The 18,090-nt window shown below is 45.4% G+C and overlaps 1 protein-coding gene across 1 annotated transcript; it reads right to left on the bottom strand.

Moving 5' to 3' along the window:
• Positions 1–6,209: 6,209 nt before the first annotated feature.
• On the bottom strand, positions 6,210–17,656 carry HYAL2 (hyaluronidase 2). Its single transcript, XM_060240034.1, has 4 exons — positions 17,515–17,656; positions 14,371–15,351; positions 8,639–8,728; positions 6,210–7,511 (listed from the first exon to the last, which is right to left on the bottom strand). Exons 2-4 carry the CDS (start codon positions 15,295–15,297, stop codon positions 7,119–7,121), a joined length of 1,410 nt encoding a protein of 469 aa, XP_060096017.1. The 5' UTR covers positions 15,298–15,351; positions 17,515–17,656; the 3' UTR covers positions 6,210–7,118.
• Positions 17,657–18,090: the final 434 nt, after the last annotated feature.

Here is an 18,090-nt window from a genome sequence, read left to right as displayed (position 1 = left end):
ACATTCTTATCTAGTTCTCTAGGTCCGCATGGCAAAAATGGCTGCTCATGATAAAACAGGGCAAAGTTGTTGACAGATATCCATGCTCTGCTGGCTGGAAGACAGTTCAGGCAAATTAAATTTGGGCCTTGCCAATACCTGGTGAATGAAAAGGCAGCAGTGTGGGGTTGCCAGCAGGGCACAGGGAAAGGCCAAAGCACGTGCTGTAGGAAAGTCAGGCTTGGCAAAGGACCACAATGAGGACCTCCTACCGTGAGGGAACTAGAAACCCCTCCCTCTCCTCTGGTAGCCTACAAGTACCTCCTTCCCCACTTGCAATGCTCAAATTCCTCTTTCCAGGCTATGCCTTTTGTAAACGAAATAGAAATTAGTTGATTTAAAAAAAAAAAATAGGCCAAGCCTGCCTGTGCCTGAGGTTAGTTAATAATGTACAGTTCATCATCCACATTTTATTTAATAAATGTTTGTCTTGTGCCTGAAAACCTCTCTCTCCTATGGTGTTTCAGCATATGATGTTAGCAGGGAATATAATGGCTTACCTTGCTGTTTGCCCACAAATCCTCTTCTTTTGCCCTTTCTCAGCATCTAACATCCTCCCCCCTCATATCCTACATCCCAGGGCTTCTCCTCGCTCTCTTTCTCTCTCTGTGCTGCAGACAAGGAATTCATTCTTCAGCTAGTTAATAAACTGCCAGAAGCTGCCCACCAGCTGACCAGCTCTCACCTCCGGCCTCAGCCCAGCCTACTTTTCAGCATTATTTACAAAAGTGGCAGCAACTCATCTGGCATGGCACAAACCCAGCAAAGTACATATTTTCTGCATCTTTCTTCCCAATGACTACCTAAGAGCCATCTTCAGGGGTTTGCCTCAAGTGTTTTTACTGTGGCTACAGAAAACCCAACATGAGACCCACCTCCATCAGCTTGATGCAGAAAATCATCATGAATCATATAGCTGGTCTTTTGCATGTCAGATGAGAGAAAGTAGGAAGGACAGAGCCTTCGGAGGGAGGGAGGGATCCTGTCTTTCCTTCTTTCCCTCCCTCCCTCCCCCACATCTCTGCTACAGAACCTGGGGGTTCTATAGTCTTTCCACTCAAACTTAAAAACACACCCTCGGCCAACCTGTACTTGATTTGGTGGACTGAAAATTCAGGGCTGTGTTCTTAGTGGTTTTTTCCTAAAAACTACATTGCATTTCTAGAATGTTACTTAAAGCATTTGTGTTATGTAAACAAAACCTTCTCAACATGCCATAAAAAAATCTTCAACTCAGGGATCACCACTTTGCCTGGTCAGGATATGCTTAGTGCTTGAACACTGGAGATGTAGTCATATACTTATTTAATAAATAGCAGAGTTGAAGAAAAAAATTAAAAGCTGTATCAGTGACATTATGCATCAGTCAGTTTTAAAATGAAAACTACATCTCATGTTCAGTACAGAACCTCTCATGCTACCCATCAATTGTGAAAATGTAATGATCTGATCTTATTGGGCCATGATTACTAACATGAGTAGGTGATAAAATTGCTCTGGAAGCACTAGTAGTAGGGTCCATGATATTATGGTCAAGAGGTTGCTCATAACTACTGGGAACTACTAGGTAATATTTTGATGAGAAGAAAATAATAATGTAAATAAAAGTCATAAGAACATAAGAGAAGCCATGTTAGATCAGGCCAATGGCCCATCCAGTCCAACGCTCTGTGTTACACAGTGGCCAAAAAACCCAGGAGCTATCAGGAGGTCCACCAGTGGGGTCAGGACACTAGAAGCCCTCCCTCTGTGCCCCCCCCAAAGCACCAACTCAGGGATCACCACTTTGCCTGGTCAGGATATGCTTAGTGTAGAGACTCATTGCAGCTTATTATGTCCTTAAAGTCCTGTCTGAAATTGTAAGGGAAAAGATAGTAATAATCCAGCCTAGAATGCGTACCTTTCCCCTCCCATTAGGCTTGCCAATCCCCAGGTCCCAACGGGGGTTCTTGCCCCCAGTCAGCTGGCCAGTGGGGGGAAGCCCTGCCCCCAGAGGACCATGTGCCTTTCCACCTCCGGAGGCTTTAGTCTCCGATTGAAAGGCTTTCTCTTGGGATGGCGTGTCTGTGTTACTTTAATGAAGTTGGCAGCAACTCATGAGTAGAGAAGCCAATCCCTCGCTTCAGAGTCGCCAGAAATGGGGTGGTGGGGGGGGGGAGGGAAACGTCTGCTGAGCATTTCATTTTTCCCTATGTGGAAATCGATTCTCATAGGGTATAATGGGGAATTGATCTGAAGGTTTCAGGGGCTCTGGGGGAGCTGTTTTTTGAGGTAGAGGCACCAATTTTTCAGTATAATATCTAGTGCCTCTCCCCAAAGTACCTGCCAAGTTTCAAAACGATTGGACCAGGGGATCCAATTCTATGAGCCCCAAAAGAAGGTGCCCCATCCTTCATTATTTCCTATGGAAGGAAGACATTTAAAAAGGTGTGCTGTCCCTTTAAATGTGATGGCCAGAACTCCCTTGGAGTTCAATTATGCTTGTCACACCCTTGTTCCTGGCTCCACCCCAATGTCTCCTGGCTCCACCCCCAAAGTCCCCAGATATTTCTTGAATTGGACTTGGCAACCCTACCTCCCATATGAATATATTATTTGCCTTATACACAGTCAGAGAATTGAACTATCTTGCCCAGTGGTTTTCCAGGGCATCTGGACATCTTTTAAACTGGAGGTGCTGGGATGTAATCTGAGACTGTACAAACCAGGTGCTTTGCTTCAGAACTATGTAGACTCCCTCTGCCATCTCTGTAACAGGTTTAGTACCATATACGGAGATAATACTTTACTTGGCAAATGCTGATGGCCTGAGCCTGTCCCATGCAGACAGAATAAGTGGCATATCCCTGTCACAAAGATGAATTCTGTGTTTCATCTGGAATGGAAATTTCATAACCATTTAAGGATACTTTTGTTTGTTTCAGTACTTTAGTCCTCTGGCTGACCACCATGCTTTCTTGGTAACTATGTAAATACAGCTCTTCTTTCAAAGCCAGGGTAGCTAAAGAGTGGTAACAGTGAAGTTTTGTTACTTTTTCAATGCATGCCTGTGAATAGAGCAAGAACTCTAATTCATGCTAGTGATTATGAGTACCAAAGCAGAAGCAATAGCTAATCTTGACCTACAAATCTAAAATAGTGAGATTTGGACTATGCAAAGCAGGCTAGCTGGTCCTTACAATGTGTTCTTTAAAGCGTTTTAAGCATTCATACCATGCTTCCAAGAATTTCACAGGGCTTCTGAAAGTTCTCTTTCAGAAATAGTATTTTTAAAAGGTCCTCCTGCTGGAGCTGGTGTGGCCTTAAACAAAGGCAGACTCTAGTAAAGTACCGTGTGACGGCAAACCAGAGATGGAACTTGACAGTACAAAGCAGACTCCAGACTCAGAGAGCGGTAACCATGCAATCAGTGTGACCAAAGAGAGAATAAAACAGGGGAACTCTTTTACTTTACTGTCTTGAATATATGGAAATGTGTGCAAAAAACCCTTTCCCTTGAGCCCAAGATACTCTGAAAGGCTTTGCACCTAAAAGTGAGTGGGAAAACCCCCCAACAACATGTGCCTACTCCTGGGAAAAAGTTTAAGAGGAAAGAAGCCATGGCATTGTGCCACACCACCATCAGATCATCAAAGGGCTGCAATATAAGTAGGGGACTCAAACACATCTGGCACAGGCCTGCATGATCTGTGGCTGTTGCCAGATACTAGTAATACCAGCACGTTGATACGATGACACTTGGCGAACTCACTATCCTCCTAATGAGAAAGCACTAGATTTTGATTTGTTGGCTCTTCTCATGGCACTAGGTGGTGCTCTCCTAAAGGATGGAGAGGAGCCATGGATCATACCATCCCCTGAATCAACACTGACCCTGGTACAATAGAAGTTATTAAAGGGAGGTTTGTTTTAAAAACTAGCAGTGGAAAAATCTTGCATTCTTGGTTTTCAGGTCAGGGGAATTAAGCCAGCCCATATTTGACCAGAGAGGCCAGGAGACAATAATTAAATTTGCCTAAAAACATAACATCCTCAGGCTCTCTCCCAACTGTCTTATCTGAGCAGACTTGAACTTCTAGCTTCAGCAAGCTGTGAGGCAGGGGGAATAAAAGGACAGCACAGCTGCTCCCCACCCTCAAGGCAGAGAGGAATCTAGTACTGGGAAGCCACACAGCAGTCACCCATTGCCTGAATTTTGCTCTTGGACTTCCTGCTATCAGCTACTATTACAGATCTGCTATCCTTTTCCCAACATCACCATACAGAGAGGCTTAACTGGTCCAGTCATTCAAACTGTTTAAGATTTTGAAAGGTCCTAGTACCTTTCTTTTTACATAAGTATCTTTATGCCTCTCTTATACACTTTTGAACACCCTCCTAAGTGGCCATGGGCTATATATCTTAAAAAGGCAAAACAGGAAAAAACAGAGACAGTCTTTAACAAAAGCGCCCTGTGTTGGCCTTGGCTAGCTTAGGAACTCTTCTACTGTAGAAGCAAAGACACGCACATTCCTGAAGCTCTGGTGTTTTAAATGGCTCATATTACTTGTTACTATTTTTCTGAATTTCTACAGTGAATTGTGCTGTATTGTGGAGCAGTAGCAGCCACATCCAAGTTGAGAGACAAATGCTTTCTTCCATAGCCAGAACTTTCTCTTATTGTGTACAATATTTAAGGACCAGAGTCGTTCATGGAGCAGTGGACTGTTTTCTCTTTTTAGTTTATTCAGGAGAGCTCATGAAGAATATTTAATGTTCATTCCTACCTTGTTCACTAGCAGCCCTAGAGCACAGAACATGGCCTCAAGCCACCTCTACCTGGTGCTAAGGATTAGTCCTTGCTATCAGAGACCCCTCTTAGATGAAGAAACAAGAGGGTTTCAAAAAGCACCCTGCTGTTTCTTCTGCAGCATACTCCCATCCCAGGCAACAGCAATGGATTTGTGAAGCACCCCTCTCTCCTTCATACAATGAGTTTGTTTTGATAAATCCTTGATACAGAATCACATATGACCCAGTGCATTGCCACAGAATGGGCTAAGGAGCACTACAGCTCAGGGGCTCAACGTATATGTTCCATCTGTAGCATTTGGCAGCCAGACTGTATACAATTCTGGCTGAGAACATAAAAATGGCTGCTGGTGACTGCACTGCCTAGAATAAACCTTTAGGTCAGCTAGGGCCAATAGAGTTTCCTATATCCTCAGTGACAATGATCATGGGCTTTAAGGAGGACAGGAAAACCACAGACTTTATTGCAGCTCCGCATTCTGAGGCATATGAAGCAGCCAGCATAGCTTTCTCCTGCTTAAGCATTCACTCTTCCATAGTAGCCCCATTAGGGAACACCACACTTGCTTCAGAACCTCAGATAAAGCTTCAAGCTGGACTTCTATAAACCCCCAGACTTTGCTGCAATATTTGGAAATCACCAAACCAGTATCTGTTCAGAAACCTGCAGCCAACTGAAACAAACGCATTCCTAAATGTGTCTCAACTGAAAGAACAAAGCAAGTCCTTCAAAGAAGAAATGCAGCATAAACGTTTTTTTTTTTTAAAGTGAACTTGAACCTAAGACTAAAAACCATTTAAGAGACCCAAGTAAGATTCTGAGTAGACTTGCTTAGGATTGTTCTCGTAGCACTGGGCAAATTGAAAAACATCAGCAGAGAGTAAAAAGGTGAATGATCCCTCTGTTTAGCCTTCCTCTGCCACAAGCCTGGTGACAGCAAAGACACTCAATTGAACTTATCGGAGTTTTTTGCTTTGGCAACAGCTTGGACATGCCAACCAACACTCATTGACTGAATTACAAGAAGCAGGAGTTGCTGGCAAAGCAACAGCTGCTTCCTTTTCCAGGAGGGAAGGGCTACAGAGAGTAAGCTGAAGGCCATGCAGGAGATGGCATCTCTGTAAACAGCGGAACCTGGGTGAGGGGAAAGAGGGAGCTACTCCTACTTTTATTTGGTCTCCAGTTTCTGGAAACACACTTGAGACTGGAAGAGTCAGGAAAGGAAATGTCCTTCCCTCTCAAAGGGAAGGAAATGTCAAAATGTTACTGTGGTATGAAGGCAAATGTTGCTTAAAGTCAGAACCTCCAGCTCTAGCACTCTAGATGAAAGAGGAACCCTCAGGGCAATTATCAGGCACACAACGCAAGACACCAACTGTTCTCTCATGTATCTTTAATTCTGAGGTAAAACTTTTTGGTTTTTCCTGCAATATTCAGAGCACTGACTCAGCACCAGTCACATAAAGACAGGCACCACATTCCCAATCCCTGGTAACATCAGCTGGGAATATTATCCAGCCCACCCCACCTTCGGCAAAGCATATGTCCCATCACAGCTCATATGACTCTCCAGAATAATCCCCAGTGACTGAACAGCAATCCTCCCCTTCTCTACCCCAAAGGGAAACTCTTAGACACTCCACACAGCAGCAACTTTTCTTCACTACAGCAGCTCCACCAAACCCACCATACTTCTTTCTAGGCCTAAGTATGCTCTAGGACTCCTGCCTTATAACTAACTATGCCCTCCTCCTCCTTACAACAGAAGAGCCAAGCACTCCCTTCCTAGTCCTGGCAGCAAAGCCTAAAACCAATCTCAAATGCAGGCACTTTGTTCCTTCCCACCTGCTGCCCTCCAAGTCCTGCTTTCTTTTGGGCAGCTAACCCAAGGCACTCTTATTGTGGTGGTACCTTCAGAAAACCCAAGACTAGGGGCAGCAGAGGTTACCACATCAGCAGCAGGAAACGCAGGCCACATCTCATGCCAGTCTCCTACCTCTGCCAGTCCCTAACACTGTTCTCTCTTTCAGTAGAACAGAACGAAAAAATTAGTGGGGAGAAGGGTTCTTTTCCTTTTGCCACTTCAAGGGCCAGTGGCAAGACGGGAGAGGTAGGACAGTCACTTAAATAGGAGATCTGCTACATCACTGCTAAATAAGATATAAAAGAGAGGCTGGTGGCTCCTATTTCTTCCTTTCTGGCTACCCTCACTGCCTATCACAAACCCTTCTCTCACCCTATGCTCCAGGAACTAGTTTGCAGCCCGGAGGTTTCAGTTAGAGGCAGCCTAATGCAAGAAGGCCAGAAGAGAGAGCATTGTGAGCAACTGGAGTCCCAGATTACTGCAAAGGCAGGGGCCACCACCTAGAGGGTTCAGCTGCCCCTCACATCCTTCTCCATGCCAGCCCTGGTAACAGTGGCATAGGAAGTGGGTCCGTAGGAAGGCAGTGTCAGCCTGAGAAAGCTTTCCTTCAGCCACAAGCTTGTTGTCTTCATTGTGATGAATCTGGAAGCTGTTTGGGTTGAGGTGCAGGTAAACGCTGGAATTGCTGACCTGGCGCAGGCAACGCCCATGACTGTTGCACAAAGTCTGGCTGCAGAGTTCAGCTGCTGTTGTCACATTGATGATATAAGGACCAAGATCATTCTCTAGGTAATTTTTAATGACCTGGCAGGTTTCCTGTGGAAGAGACAATACAAAATGAATAAGGAGGGAGGAGGGGACATATTGAACTGATGAAAGAGCAGACTGGCAGCTGTAGCACACCAATGGCATAGTCGAAAGGGGTGGAAAAGTTTCTTCGTATGCTACCATAATAAGGAGCCAATGAAAGTGAGATCTAGGGTATGCCCAAACCTCATTGATCTCAATGAGACTTCTTCTCAAATAAGTTTGCCCAGGATTTCTGCCTTAGCCTCTATTCTTTGCTTTCCTGTCCAGTAACAGAGAAGCACTACTTAGCTTAGAAGTCATTTTAGCTGGTGCCACACAGCAGCTACAGGAAATGGTTGGGGGTTTTTTAAATAAAGGAGGGCCCAAACAATCTTGGAATGCCATCATAGGCGGAAAGAAAGACTCCTGCCAGTGCCTTCCCACCCCACAAGTTGTTTTCCTCTGCAGAAATAGCACTGGGAGGGGAGGGTGTATTTTCTTATTGAAGCTGCTTCACTAAGAACACATTTTAGCTCAAAGATCTTCAGTTGCCTTGCAGGTCTCTATTGCTGTTTCACATCTTGCAGGGAGCTTCCACAAAATGCCAATCAGAGAGTCCAGTTATCCTGCTTCCAATAAACCCTGCACAAATCACCTGGCAACAAGGGATTCTAGCTGTGAATCCATGCCAGTAACCGCGTTATTCTAACCCTGCACCTCCCTGATGATAGTCTGGTGTCCCTGACACTGGGCTCAGAATGGGAACAAATTCAGTTTAACACCTTAAGCAGAACTAACAGAGATCCTCCTTCTTCCCTTGCTCCTCTGCAAGCAAAAGAACAATGAAGACTAAAAAAATAACCCTTCCAAGAACAGGAAGTCACTGCATCCAGATTATGCCTACATGTGCCTCTTCCACCCACACACTGATGATTCCTCCCCCACCCCCCAACCAGCTTCATAGCACACCATCTACTTTCCAAGAGTCTGTTTAGAAAACTTCTAGTTGTTAAAAAGAATGAGCTGGAAAAGTCTCACTAAGGTCTTGATAAGGAAAGAGGAAACTTGTTAGATTAAAGGATCCATGGAAATCAGCATGGCCTATGCTCATCTCTGCATAAGAATCGAGTGGGCAAAATGAAGGTTATACATACCCGACTTTTGGTGTAGTCAGCATCTCCCCAGAAGATAGCACCAGCTGCCCCCAGGGCAGAACTCTCACCAATCGTGGAGACCAAGTCTATCTGTAGGGAAATATGCAGCCAGAGCTTAGATGCCCAGCTTCAGAAGACTCATATGATCCTTTTGTCTTTCTACTGCTCTTCCTGTTCAAGGAAAATATAATTCCCTAGAAACATTACAACACTGATTTCAGTGCTATAGGAGAGAGGAAGAAAATCAGTGTTCTTTCTAAAGACATGTCACCAGATAGAAACAATGCTCTTTTCAGACTGGTCAGTTAAGCTGGTAAGAGACTTGCCTGGCCAGCATGTGGATGGGAGATCTTTCATGATGCTGTAGGAAGGGGCAATTCAGTTTCTTATGTAGGTTGCTTTAAACTACTGCAGGGCACCAATGTTTACAAAGAAGGTTGGAGACTAAGAATGGAAAGCAGTGCCCATAACCAGATTGCTGCATTGAACAACTGTCAATCAAATGAGGTTTTAAGATGTCATGGTGCTGTTTTTCTTCATGCTGTACTTCATACATGGATCACACAAACTTGTACATACACAATCATCATATGTGATGAACGCTCATTCATCTGTTTAGCCATGTGCCAACCCCAGGTTGATGGCAGGTTCCCATGTAGTGCACATACAGCAAAGCAGATGTGTGTGTACATTACATGCACCTACCAGGTAGATAGAGTTTCCTACAAAGAAATGAAGCCTATTTATTCCCTTCATTTATATACTATCTTTTTCTCCAATGGAGACCCAAGGCAGCTTACATAATTCTTCTTTCCTCCACTTTATGCGTGCAACTTCCCTGTGAGGTAAGTTAGGCTGTGAGCATGTGATTGGCCCAAAGTCACCCAGCAAACTTCCATGGCAAAGTGGGGCTTCAAACCTGGGTCTCCCAGCTCCTAGAGACCTCTACAACACACCTTGCAATCTGAATACTGGAAGTCTTATTTCTGTACCATACCATGCCTGACAAAGGGTCAAACGACACATTCAGGTTTTTCAAGACCTGGATCCAGGTGCCACACAACAGCTGCAGGAAATGGGTGGGGTGTTTTTTTTTTTTTAAAAAGGAGGGCCCAAACTGTCTTGGAATGCCATCACAGGGGAAGGAAAGACTCCTGCCAGTGCCTTCCCACCCTACAAGCTGTTTTCCTCCGCAGAAACAGCACTGTGTGTGTGTATTTTCTCACTGATGCTGCTTCATGTGCCCAGAATACTCCACAATGAGCAATAAAATATGAGGAGACAACTCATCTCCAGCTCTGTTTTGGTATGGGGAAAGGATTTTGGGGGGAAGCAGAAGCACTTCCACCCCCACGGCAGTATTCCAAGCCCATTTAGCCCCTCCTTCATTCTCTAAAAGCAGCTGCTGGGAAATCCAAACTCAGCTCTTTAAGAATGTGAATGTGTAGTTTGGTGCTTAGTTAGGTTCACTAAAAGGGGTGAGTGTCGATCCTTCAATCCTCAAGTGTACAGAAGAGACCTCTGGACTCTTACAATTGAGTGCTCTTATAATTGAGAGGTGGTGGCAGAAATACCAAGAAAGTGGCCTTTGGTAACTCACACCACCCACCTGCTGCAACCCATCTGTCTTGTAGTAAAAAAAGGAGGTAGAGCCTGGCCCCCCTCTGTGTACATTTGAGTCTCACCCTGTGCCTTTGTCAGGCCCAGAGGCATATTCCAGGTTTGGGGCCCAGCAACAACTGTTATCTCAAGAGGAAAAAGAAAAGCCTTGAGAAAAGAAAAGAAAGTGCTAGAAATAGAGGGGTGGAGGCTCACTAAATGATGACCTGGAAACAACTTGGAAGACAAAGGGAGAGAGTCTTTGTCCCATAAGAAATATAGTTTCATTGCAATCTCAGAACTAATGGCATCAGTTAACCCACTGCTTTCTCTTAATTTCAATCCAAGCCTATTACCCCTGTTGGGGAGGGTCTGTGTGGCTCAGTGGAAGAGCCTCTGCTTTGCATGAAGAAGGTTCCAGGTTCAATCCACAGCATCTCCAGTTAGACAGATCAGGTAGGAGGTGATGTGAAAGATCTCTCTGTCTGAGACCCTGGAGAGTCACTTCCAGTCAGAACAGACTATACTGACTTTGATGGACCAAGGGTCTGACTAAGTATAAGCCAACTTCACATGTGTGTTCATTCTAGCCCAAGGGACAGAATTTCTGAATTGGCTCAGACTTGTAGGCTGCTGTGACTCAATCACCTGGTGTTGTCAGATCAGAAAGCAGATCTGATTCCCACTGAGAAGGGGTCCTATCATGTTCTAACAAGTCTGAGATTTGTAGTTTCTGGGCATCTGTTAATTCAGAAAATCACAATGAAGACTGAAGGGCAAACAGTCAAATTCTAACCACTTGGCACAACACCAAGTGCCTTTGATGTCAGCAGATTTGGGGTGGAAAGGCTAAGGGCGGGGGCAGAGCACAAAAAGGACCCAGTAAACAGGTTGCTCAACAGGACTTTGCTGGCCTTGGCCTTACACATATGCGAAAAATTTTATTTGACCCTTTTATTCCAAATACTGATGGCAGATCAACATCTATTTATCTAGCACATTTTAATCCTACCCTTCTAAAAAGCCCAGGCTATCAAACATCATTCTCTGCTCCCCATTTTATCCTCACAACAACCCTGAGAAGTAGACTAGTAGTTAATGCTGGTTCAAGGTAATCCAGTAAATTTCATGGGGAGTGAACAGTTGAACCTAGATCCTAGTCCAGTGCTCTAACCACTTAACCATAGTGGCTCAAAGTATCCACGAGAGTAATTTGGTTGCTTCCATATCTGCACTGTAGAATTATATGACTCCTACAGCTTGTCCCATGCACACCAACCGTGAGAGTATTGTGTTTGTATATACACACCCCTGCCTGCAGGCAAAGCGGGACCTTCTCATCCCTCTCGCATCAAGCCTCAAGGAGATCTTTCTCTCAGGAAGGCACTTCAGATTTTGAATCTAGCCACATGTGTAGGCAAGTACAGGCCTCACAGTCACAAACAGGCAGACAGATAGTAGTCATATGCAACACTGACGCTGCATCCTTGCAATCATATATCTCCAACTTCCTTTACTACCATGATTTCTATCAGTCAGTTTTAGGGAAACTGCCCCCCCCCCCGCTTTGTTTTGTTTTTTGGAAGGAAGCACTCTGCTGGATTCTGGAGGTTTTGTTTCTTAGCGCCATCTCCATGCTAACCTATTGTAATTTTAAAATTTAGCATGCACAAAGCAGAGCAGCCAGGAATTGTCCCATTTATTTCATTGTTAGCACGCGGGCCACACATTGCCCTTTTCCTTGCTCCTTTCCACACTTCAGGCTGTACCTGAGCAAGGCTGAGAACCTGTCAGAGCTTCCTGTGGGAACTGTGAAGCAGCCACTTCTCAAAAGCTGGAGCAAAACTTCCCAGCCAGCCCATATAACAATATTATGAAGTGTCGGCCAGGCAGCCGGTACACCAGCATCGCCTCTAAGCGTTATCAAAAGAGAAAGATTCTATCTGCACATACACAGCCCTTGATTAACAGCAGAATATGTGGTCTGCATGAGGGACAGAAAATGGTGTATATTATGAATAGGAAAGGCAACAGGCATGCCGCCTAGAATGCAAGTAGCAAGCCCTAAGCAAAAGAGAAAATATGCAATGCCTGTTCCTTCACTGCTTTAATTACACAGTGGTTATTTTGTAGTCAGAGACTGCCAGAGAAGCAGTAAGAAGCAAATCACTCAGCTAGGCTTCTCTAATGATTTTTGTAAAAAATTTCTACCATTTTCATAAATATGCCTAAAGCAATCATTTTAGCCTTTTATTTGCATAGCTTACCTTCATGAGTTTTGGTTAAATTGGCTGAGTTTCATGCATTAGGGATGAAACAAAAACTGCTAGGCTCCACTCTATCCATGGGAAAAGCCAGCCACATGAGAGCAAGGGCAGCATTTTTGAGGTCTCAGTACTCACCCTAGCCACTGGTGGTTTTTTTACAAAAAAGAAAATGCTCAGCAGTAAAGCATCTCTTGTGCGTGGTCAGAGGCCAAGCATGAAACTAAGCGAAGAATGAAGGAGAAAGAAGTCCGGTTTTCCACCAAGACTTGTGCTGGTGTCATGCCTACCTCTGCTTCATGAGAACAGCTTTAAAATACAAACTGCAGCCATTTCAGTGGTTGGCAGCTTTAGCATCTCCCCACACCTTCACACAACCACTGCAGGACAAGATTACAAGGGTACTGTAATCATCCACAGAGATCTCAGGGTGCCTTTCCTGCAGGATTTCAATAACTCATCTACAAGGAGGAAGTTCACACCATTCTTTCAGCCTCCTCTATAAAGAACATCAGTCCCAGTACACTCATTTCTAGCGTGAGCTCAGCTTTTCAAATAATCTGGGCTACCATAAAGCAACAAATCCCTCCCTAGTTCACTGAAATGCAAGACAAGAGAAAAGACATACCCCATCATCTTGATGCAGAAACTCCATCCTGCTATATTAAGACCTAAGGGGTAATCTGTGTTAGCTAGAGTTATCTAGAAGTTGCCTTGCAGTTCTGTGGAAACCACCCTGGCAGAAGGAACAACACCTGACACAGAACAGAATAGTCATAAATGGCCTCCATGAAGCATATAAACTTGCATAATCTAAGCAATAGAACTTGGACAGCAGGAAATACCCTCTTGCTTCTTCTGCATGTCTCAGTGAATGAGAACTGAGACTGCCCACAAGCACTGTTTGGAGGCTTGCATCCAACTTTTCCAGGTTTCTGCACTCAGCTATCCTAATTGATTCAACATGTATGCAACCCAGGGGCTTACTATCCTTTAGGAAAGGCCTTGGCAAAATGCCAAGCTAATGATTCTCTGTAGGAGAATTAAAAAGCCATTAATAGCAGCATTTTCCTGCAGAGGACTGCCATAGCCAGACAGCTGACTAGAAAGACACAGGAGCAGCAGACGCCTTCACCCTTCCACAGACTTATGATTAGGTTGCACTGATATCAGAAAGAGTTAGAATCATAGAATAGAATCATAGAGTTGGAAGGGACCTCCAGGGTCATCTAGTCCAACCCCTGCACAATGCAGGAAACCCACAAATACCTACCCCAAATTCACAGGATCTTCATCTAGCCTCTGTTTAAAAACCTCCAAGGCAGGAGAGCCCACCACCTCCCGAGGAAGCCTGTTCCACTGAGGAATTGCTCTAACGGTCAGGAAGTTCTTCCTAATGTTGATCCGGAAACTCTTTTTGATCAACTTACTCTTCAGTCTTAAACCCACTGACTCAGAAGTCCCATCCTGCACCCCACTGGACATATCCCTGGTGGCAGCATTCCCAGGACCAGTTTCACTGTGGTTCAGCACTGGTTTGCAAAGCAAGAATTGGGAAGCCAGTTTGCTCTGGGCTTTGTTGTCAATCGGAAGCTCAGAGAATGCTTCTCTGTCACTGCCAGAGCAGGCCTGCAAGACCAAGCTGAGAGCAGCCCACTAGCCAGCCATGGGCTTAACAACCCTGCCCCATCCCATTTTGACAGTCTTACACTCTCTTGGTTGGCTGCCACGCAATGCCTACCAAGATGAATTTGAGTTGGTGAGGCACAAGTTGTACTGGTTTGTGCTCTGATGGTACAGAGATCCAGGACCAACTGCCCTCATTTCTTTGGTTCTCTTTCCCAGTTCCAACATGGAAAACTCTCTTACCTCACTTAACACATCCAGTTTGCGGATATAAGTGGGCCTAGTGTAGACAAAGACAGGTAAAGTATAGTCCTCGTGATGGCGTTGGGAGATACGCAAGGCCTCTTTTACCCGAGATCTCACAAACTTCCGCCCATTTGCAGAGGAGGCTAGTACCTGGTCCAAATATATGGAAGGGTAAAGGGCAGTGCTCTCTCTCCAGAGCCAAGCTAGATGGTCATTGCGTGTCTCCTCTACGTCAGGACAACGACCAGTGTAACTCTCCTGGTTCTTGCTGTAGTCATGGTTATAGCAATCTGGGAAGAGATAGAAGCCCCACAGTTGCCGGGGCCGGAAGTTCTTGGCGTATCGCAGGGTCTTCTCCATGAATTCACGAGCTGATGACTCAAACTCAGACTGGGCCACTTTGTTCACTTGGTCCTCTGGCAATTCAGGCCGTCGAGACAATACAAGTTGCCGGGAGGCACTGCGGTAAATGTCTTTTGTCTGCCAATTCCGGATCCAGATAGGTCTCCACTCTTCCCAGTCAATGACAGCCAGACCCTCCTTCTTCTCAGAGCGTATATACTTATCGATGCCCCCCTGCAATCGTTCCAGGTGCAGCCGCAGACTACTGTTTTGTGGAACACCCCCATTCACTGCCACTTTCTGCCCATCATAGTAGGGATAGAGGCCCAAACGCTCTTTATAGAATATGGTCAGATTCTGGTCCACAAAGCCTTCATTGGGTGAGGCCTGCACGTCAAAAATACGGAAATCCAGCTGGACCTTGAAGCGGGGCTTGCAATCCTGGGTTGGTGCATTCCAGGCCACAATGAAAGGCCTACCTGTGAAGATGGGGGTAAAGGCTGGCTTCTCATACTGCCCAGGGGCACCAGCGACAGCAAGGATCATGAGCCATGTCAGTGCCAGTGCAGAGCCTCCCTGCATCCTCTCTCTCCAAACTGCTTGGAAATAAGACGATGGAGTATTATAGAACAGAGACTGCAAGAGAAAGCAGATGCAATTATAGCAAAGCAAGAAAAAGGCACCATTTCATTTCTGTCCAGTCAACAGCATACAATGCTACCCTGAATAAAACTCTCCACTTGGACTTTTGCCTCTTTTCCTTTCTGTCAGAACACTCATCACTCTTCATCATAAGCCAGTGGTTTGAATGCTGGTCTAGATTCTGGGATATCAGCGTTCAGATCCCTAACACAATGAAACTTGTGGTGTGACACTGGACCAGTGACCTTCTTTCAACACAACCCCCTTACTAAGCCTCACAGTGGTGTTCTAAGGGTTAAATGGGAAATAAAGAGCCCTCCACCCCACTGAGCGGTTTTGAGGAAAGGCAGGATAAAATTGCACACTAGGGAAGAAACTGATTAAAGAAAAAAAGTTAATGCAACTGCCTACATTGATGTACAGTGATGATGGAGCAGCACATCGCTAAATGCTCCTTCTCTTGCATCACAACAGCAGCACACTCTAGCAAATTACAATAGCCGAAGCTGCAGTCTTTGAGCAGATGGCACAGTCACTCCAACCCAACAAAAGCATGGCAGGCACAATCCAGCTGGACCTTGAAGCGCTTATATATGTAAATGTTAATTTAAATTCTGTTTTATCGTCTGCTGTGAGCCGCCCTGAGCCATCTATGGGAAGGGCGGGATACAAATCATAGAATAAATAAATAAAATCACATAAGGAGCAAGGAGTAAAGCAAACCCTGGCAGAGAAGCAAGCCACACAGAGTTGTTCAACTGGGGCCTGATGAGTCGGCATGCGGGGACATGGCTCTGGGAGACCAGAAGCATTTACTTGAGAGCTTCAGGCCTGCCAGCACTGCAGGGCCCTTTCCCAGGATGGGTATTTGTTAAAGACACCTTTTCACTTGCTTTCCACTGGAGTTTCAACATCGACTTTGTCAGCATAATCCTAACTTAGTGTGTGGCCCTAAAGCAAGAAAGGATCACCCTACAAGCATCCAGATGGGCCAAAAGCTCCATGGCAGGACTCAGCAGACAAATAAAAGCACATAAACACAAAGGTAGACCCTACAACTTTGGGAGTGGGGGGAAGCTTTTCCCAAGATGAGCTGGGCAACAGGATGACCTCATCTCGGTAGATAAGTTTTGATAGGCCAGTTGGTCCAGGAGACTATGGATATTTTAAAAAGAATAAAGTTCTGATTTAACAAGTTTTCCTTCCCTCTTGCCTGAATTTCAATAAAACAAAGCTTGCGAATTCAAGTTTTAAATTAAATTAAAGGTCATCCTTTGTTCTCAAACATCACTCTTCTACACAGGCTAACTGGCTGCTCCCGAGAGAAGCCCACAACTTTTAACTTTTTTTCCACAGAAAGAATTCGCGAGGTGAAAGAAAGGGTCCCATATCAAATAGCGTTTGGGAGGAAGAGGAAAGTGTGGGTGTCAGGAACCGCAGGAATAACAAAGCCGCACGAAAAAGGAGCCGCCAAAGGCTACAACAGACAGCACCTTGGGGCGGGGGGGTGGAAACGTTACCTTTGGAAGGAGGGAAACCCCCGTCAAAGAAGTTACTGGAGCCAGGTCAGCGGGAGACAGAGGGAAGCGCTCTTCCACGTGCTTAAACAAACACCAAGTCAAATCTGCCAAGTTCCGAGCGAGCGCGATCCTCCCCGCCAAGGAATCTCGCCACTAAGCACACGGAACCCGGAATGTTCAGCCAAGATGCAAACCAGGATCCTCACCGCAAAACATTCAAGCGGTGCGCACAGGAAAGGGGCCCCGAGTGGGGGTGGATTGGGGGGGGGGAGGGAGGGAGAAAAAAATACTGAGTTCAAGAAAAAGACATTTTTTCCAGTCTCTGGCTCGGCTTCCTCAAAGGACATTTCACCAACTAGGAGACTTGCCAAGCCAAGCAAGGAAAAAGATCTGCAGTCTTGCAGGAAAACTTCTCCTTGCACAGATGCGCAAGGGGACCCGAGAAAGAAGCATAGCTACGCAGAAAAGTACTTTGGGGAAAAAATCAACTCCGTTAATACTTAAGTTCAGACTATTCTTGTCAGTCAAACCTTCGCCCAAAGCGAAGCGTCTCCAGCGCCGGCTTGCAACCTTGGGGGGGCGGGGGGGGAAGAGACGACGAAGAAAGACAAGCACCACTTTCCCTACAAGAACTCACCTGGATACTTAACTCATCACCCCCCTTGCCAGCTTAAGTACAATATCCTCCCGGGCACACAAAAATCCGTCCTTAAAGGGCACATGAGCCCAGTACCACCCACTCTCTTGTCCGGCTAGTCAGCTTTTCCTTTAAAAGATCAGAGTGAAGGATGGTCCGATGCCGTATGAGAAAAGGGGGAAGAAAGTGATCCCTCGAAGGGGAAAGAATCGCTCTAAATTTCTGAGCATATTATTTGAGCTCAAAAAGAAATCTAAGAGGTACGATATTTTTAAATTTAAATTTTTCAGCACTTATTCAAGCTTTTCCGAAGGTTTTACGATACCGCCACATCGCACTAATCCCCCGCCTTTACGAATTCACTTGGTACAATCCATAGGCTTTTTTTGTATGCCAAGAGAGGCTTGCCTCTTAAAGCTACAGGAACACTTTCCAGCAGTCTGAAAGAATGGTGCGTAATATGGTCGTAGGCAAAACGCCAGGAAGCTCGCAGATTCAGACAGTTGCTTGCAGTTGGCTGCTGCAGACTCAGAATGCTCCACGTTTAAGTTGAGTCAGGAATTGCAATGGCTTAGC

This window comes from Heteronotia binoei, chromosome 5, assembly GCF_032191835.1.
Source record: "Heteronotia binoei isolate CCM8104 ecotype False Entrance Well chromosome 5, APGP_CSIRO_Hbin_v1, whole genome shotgun sequence".
Lineage (NCBI taxonomy): Eukaryota > Metazoa > Chordata > Lepidosauria > Squamata > Gekkonidae > Heteronotia > Heteronotia binoei.
The sequence above is the reverse complement of the archived record's forward strand: the minus strand, read 5'-3'. Positions and strand labels throughout refer to the sequence as shown.

Bases quoted from the DNA above. Each gene is read 5' to 3' on its own strand.
- HYAL2 (XM_060240034.1), bottom strand. From the start codon at position 15,297: ATGCAGGGAGGCTCTGCACTGGCACTGACATGGCTCATGATCCTTGCT. The intron at 8,729-14,370 runs GTAAGAGAGTTT...ATTTCCCTACAG, and splicing joins AACTGGATGTGTTAAGTGAG to ATAGACTTGGTCTCCACGAT. The intron at 7,512-8,638 runs GTATGTATAACC...TCTCTTCCACAG, and splicing joins CTGACTACACCAAAAGTCGG to GAAACCTGCCAGGTCATTAA.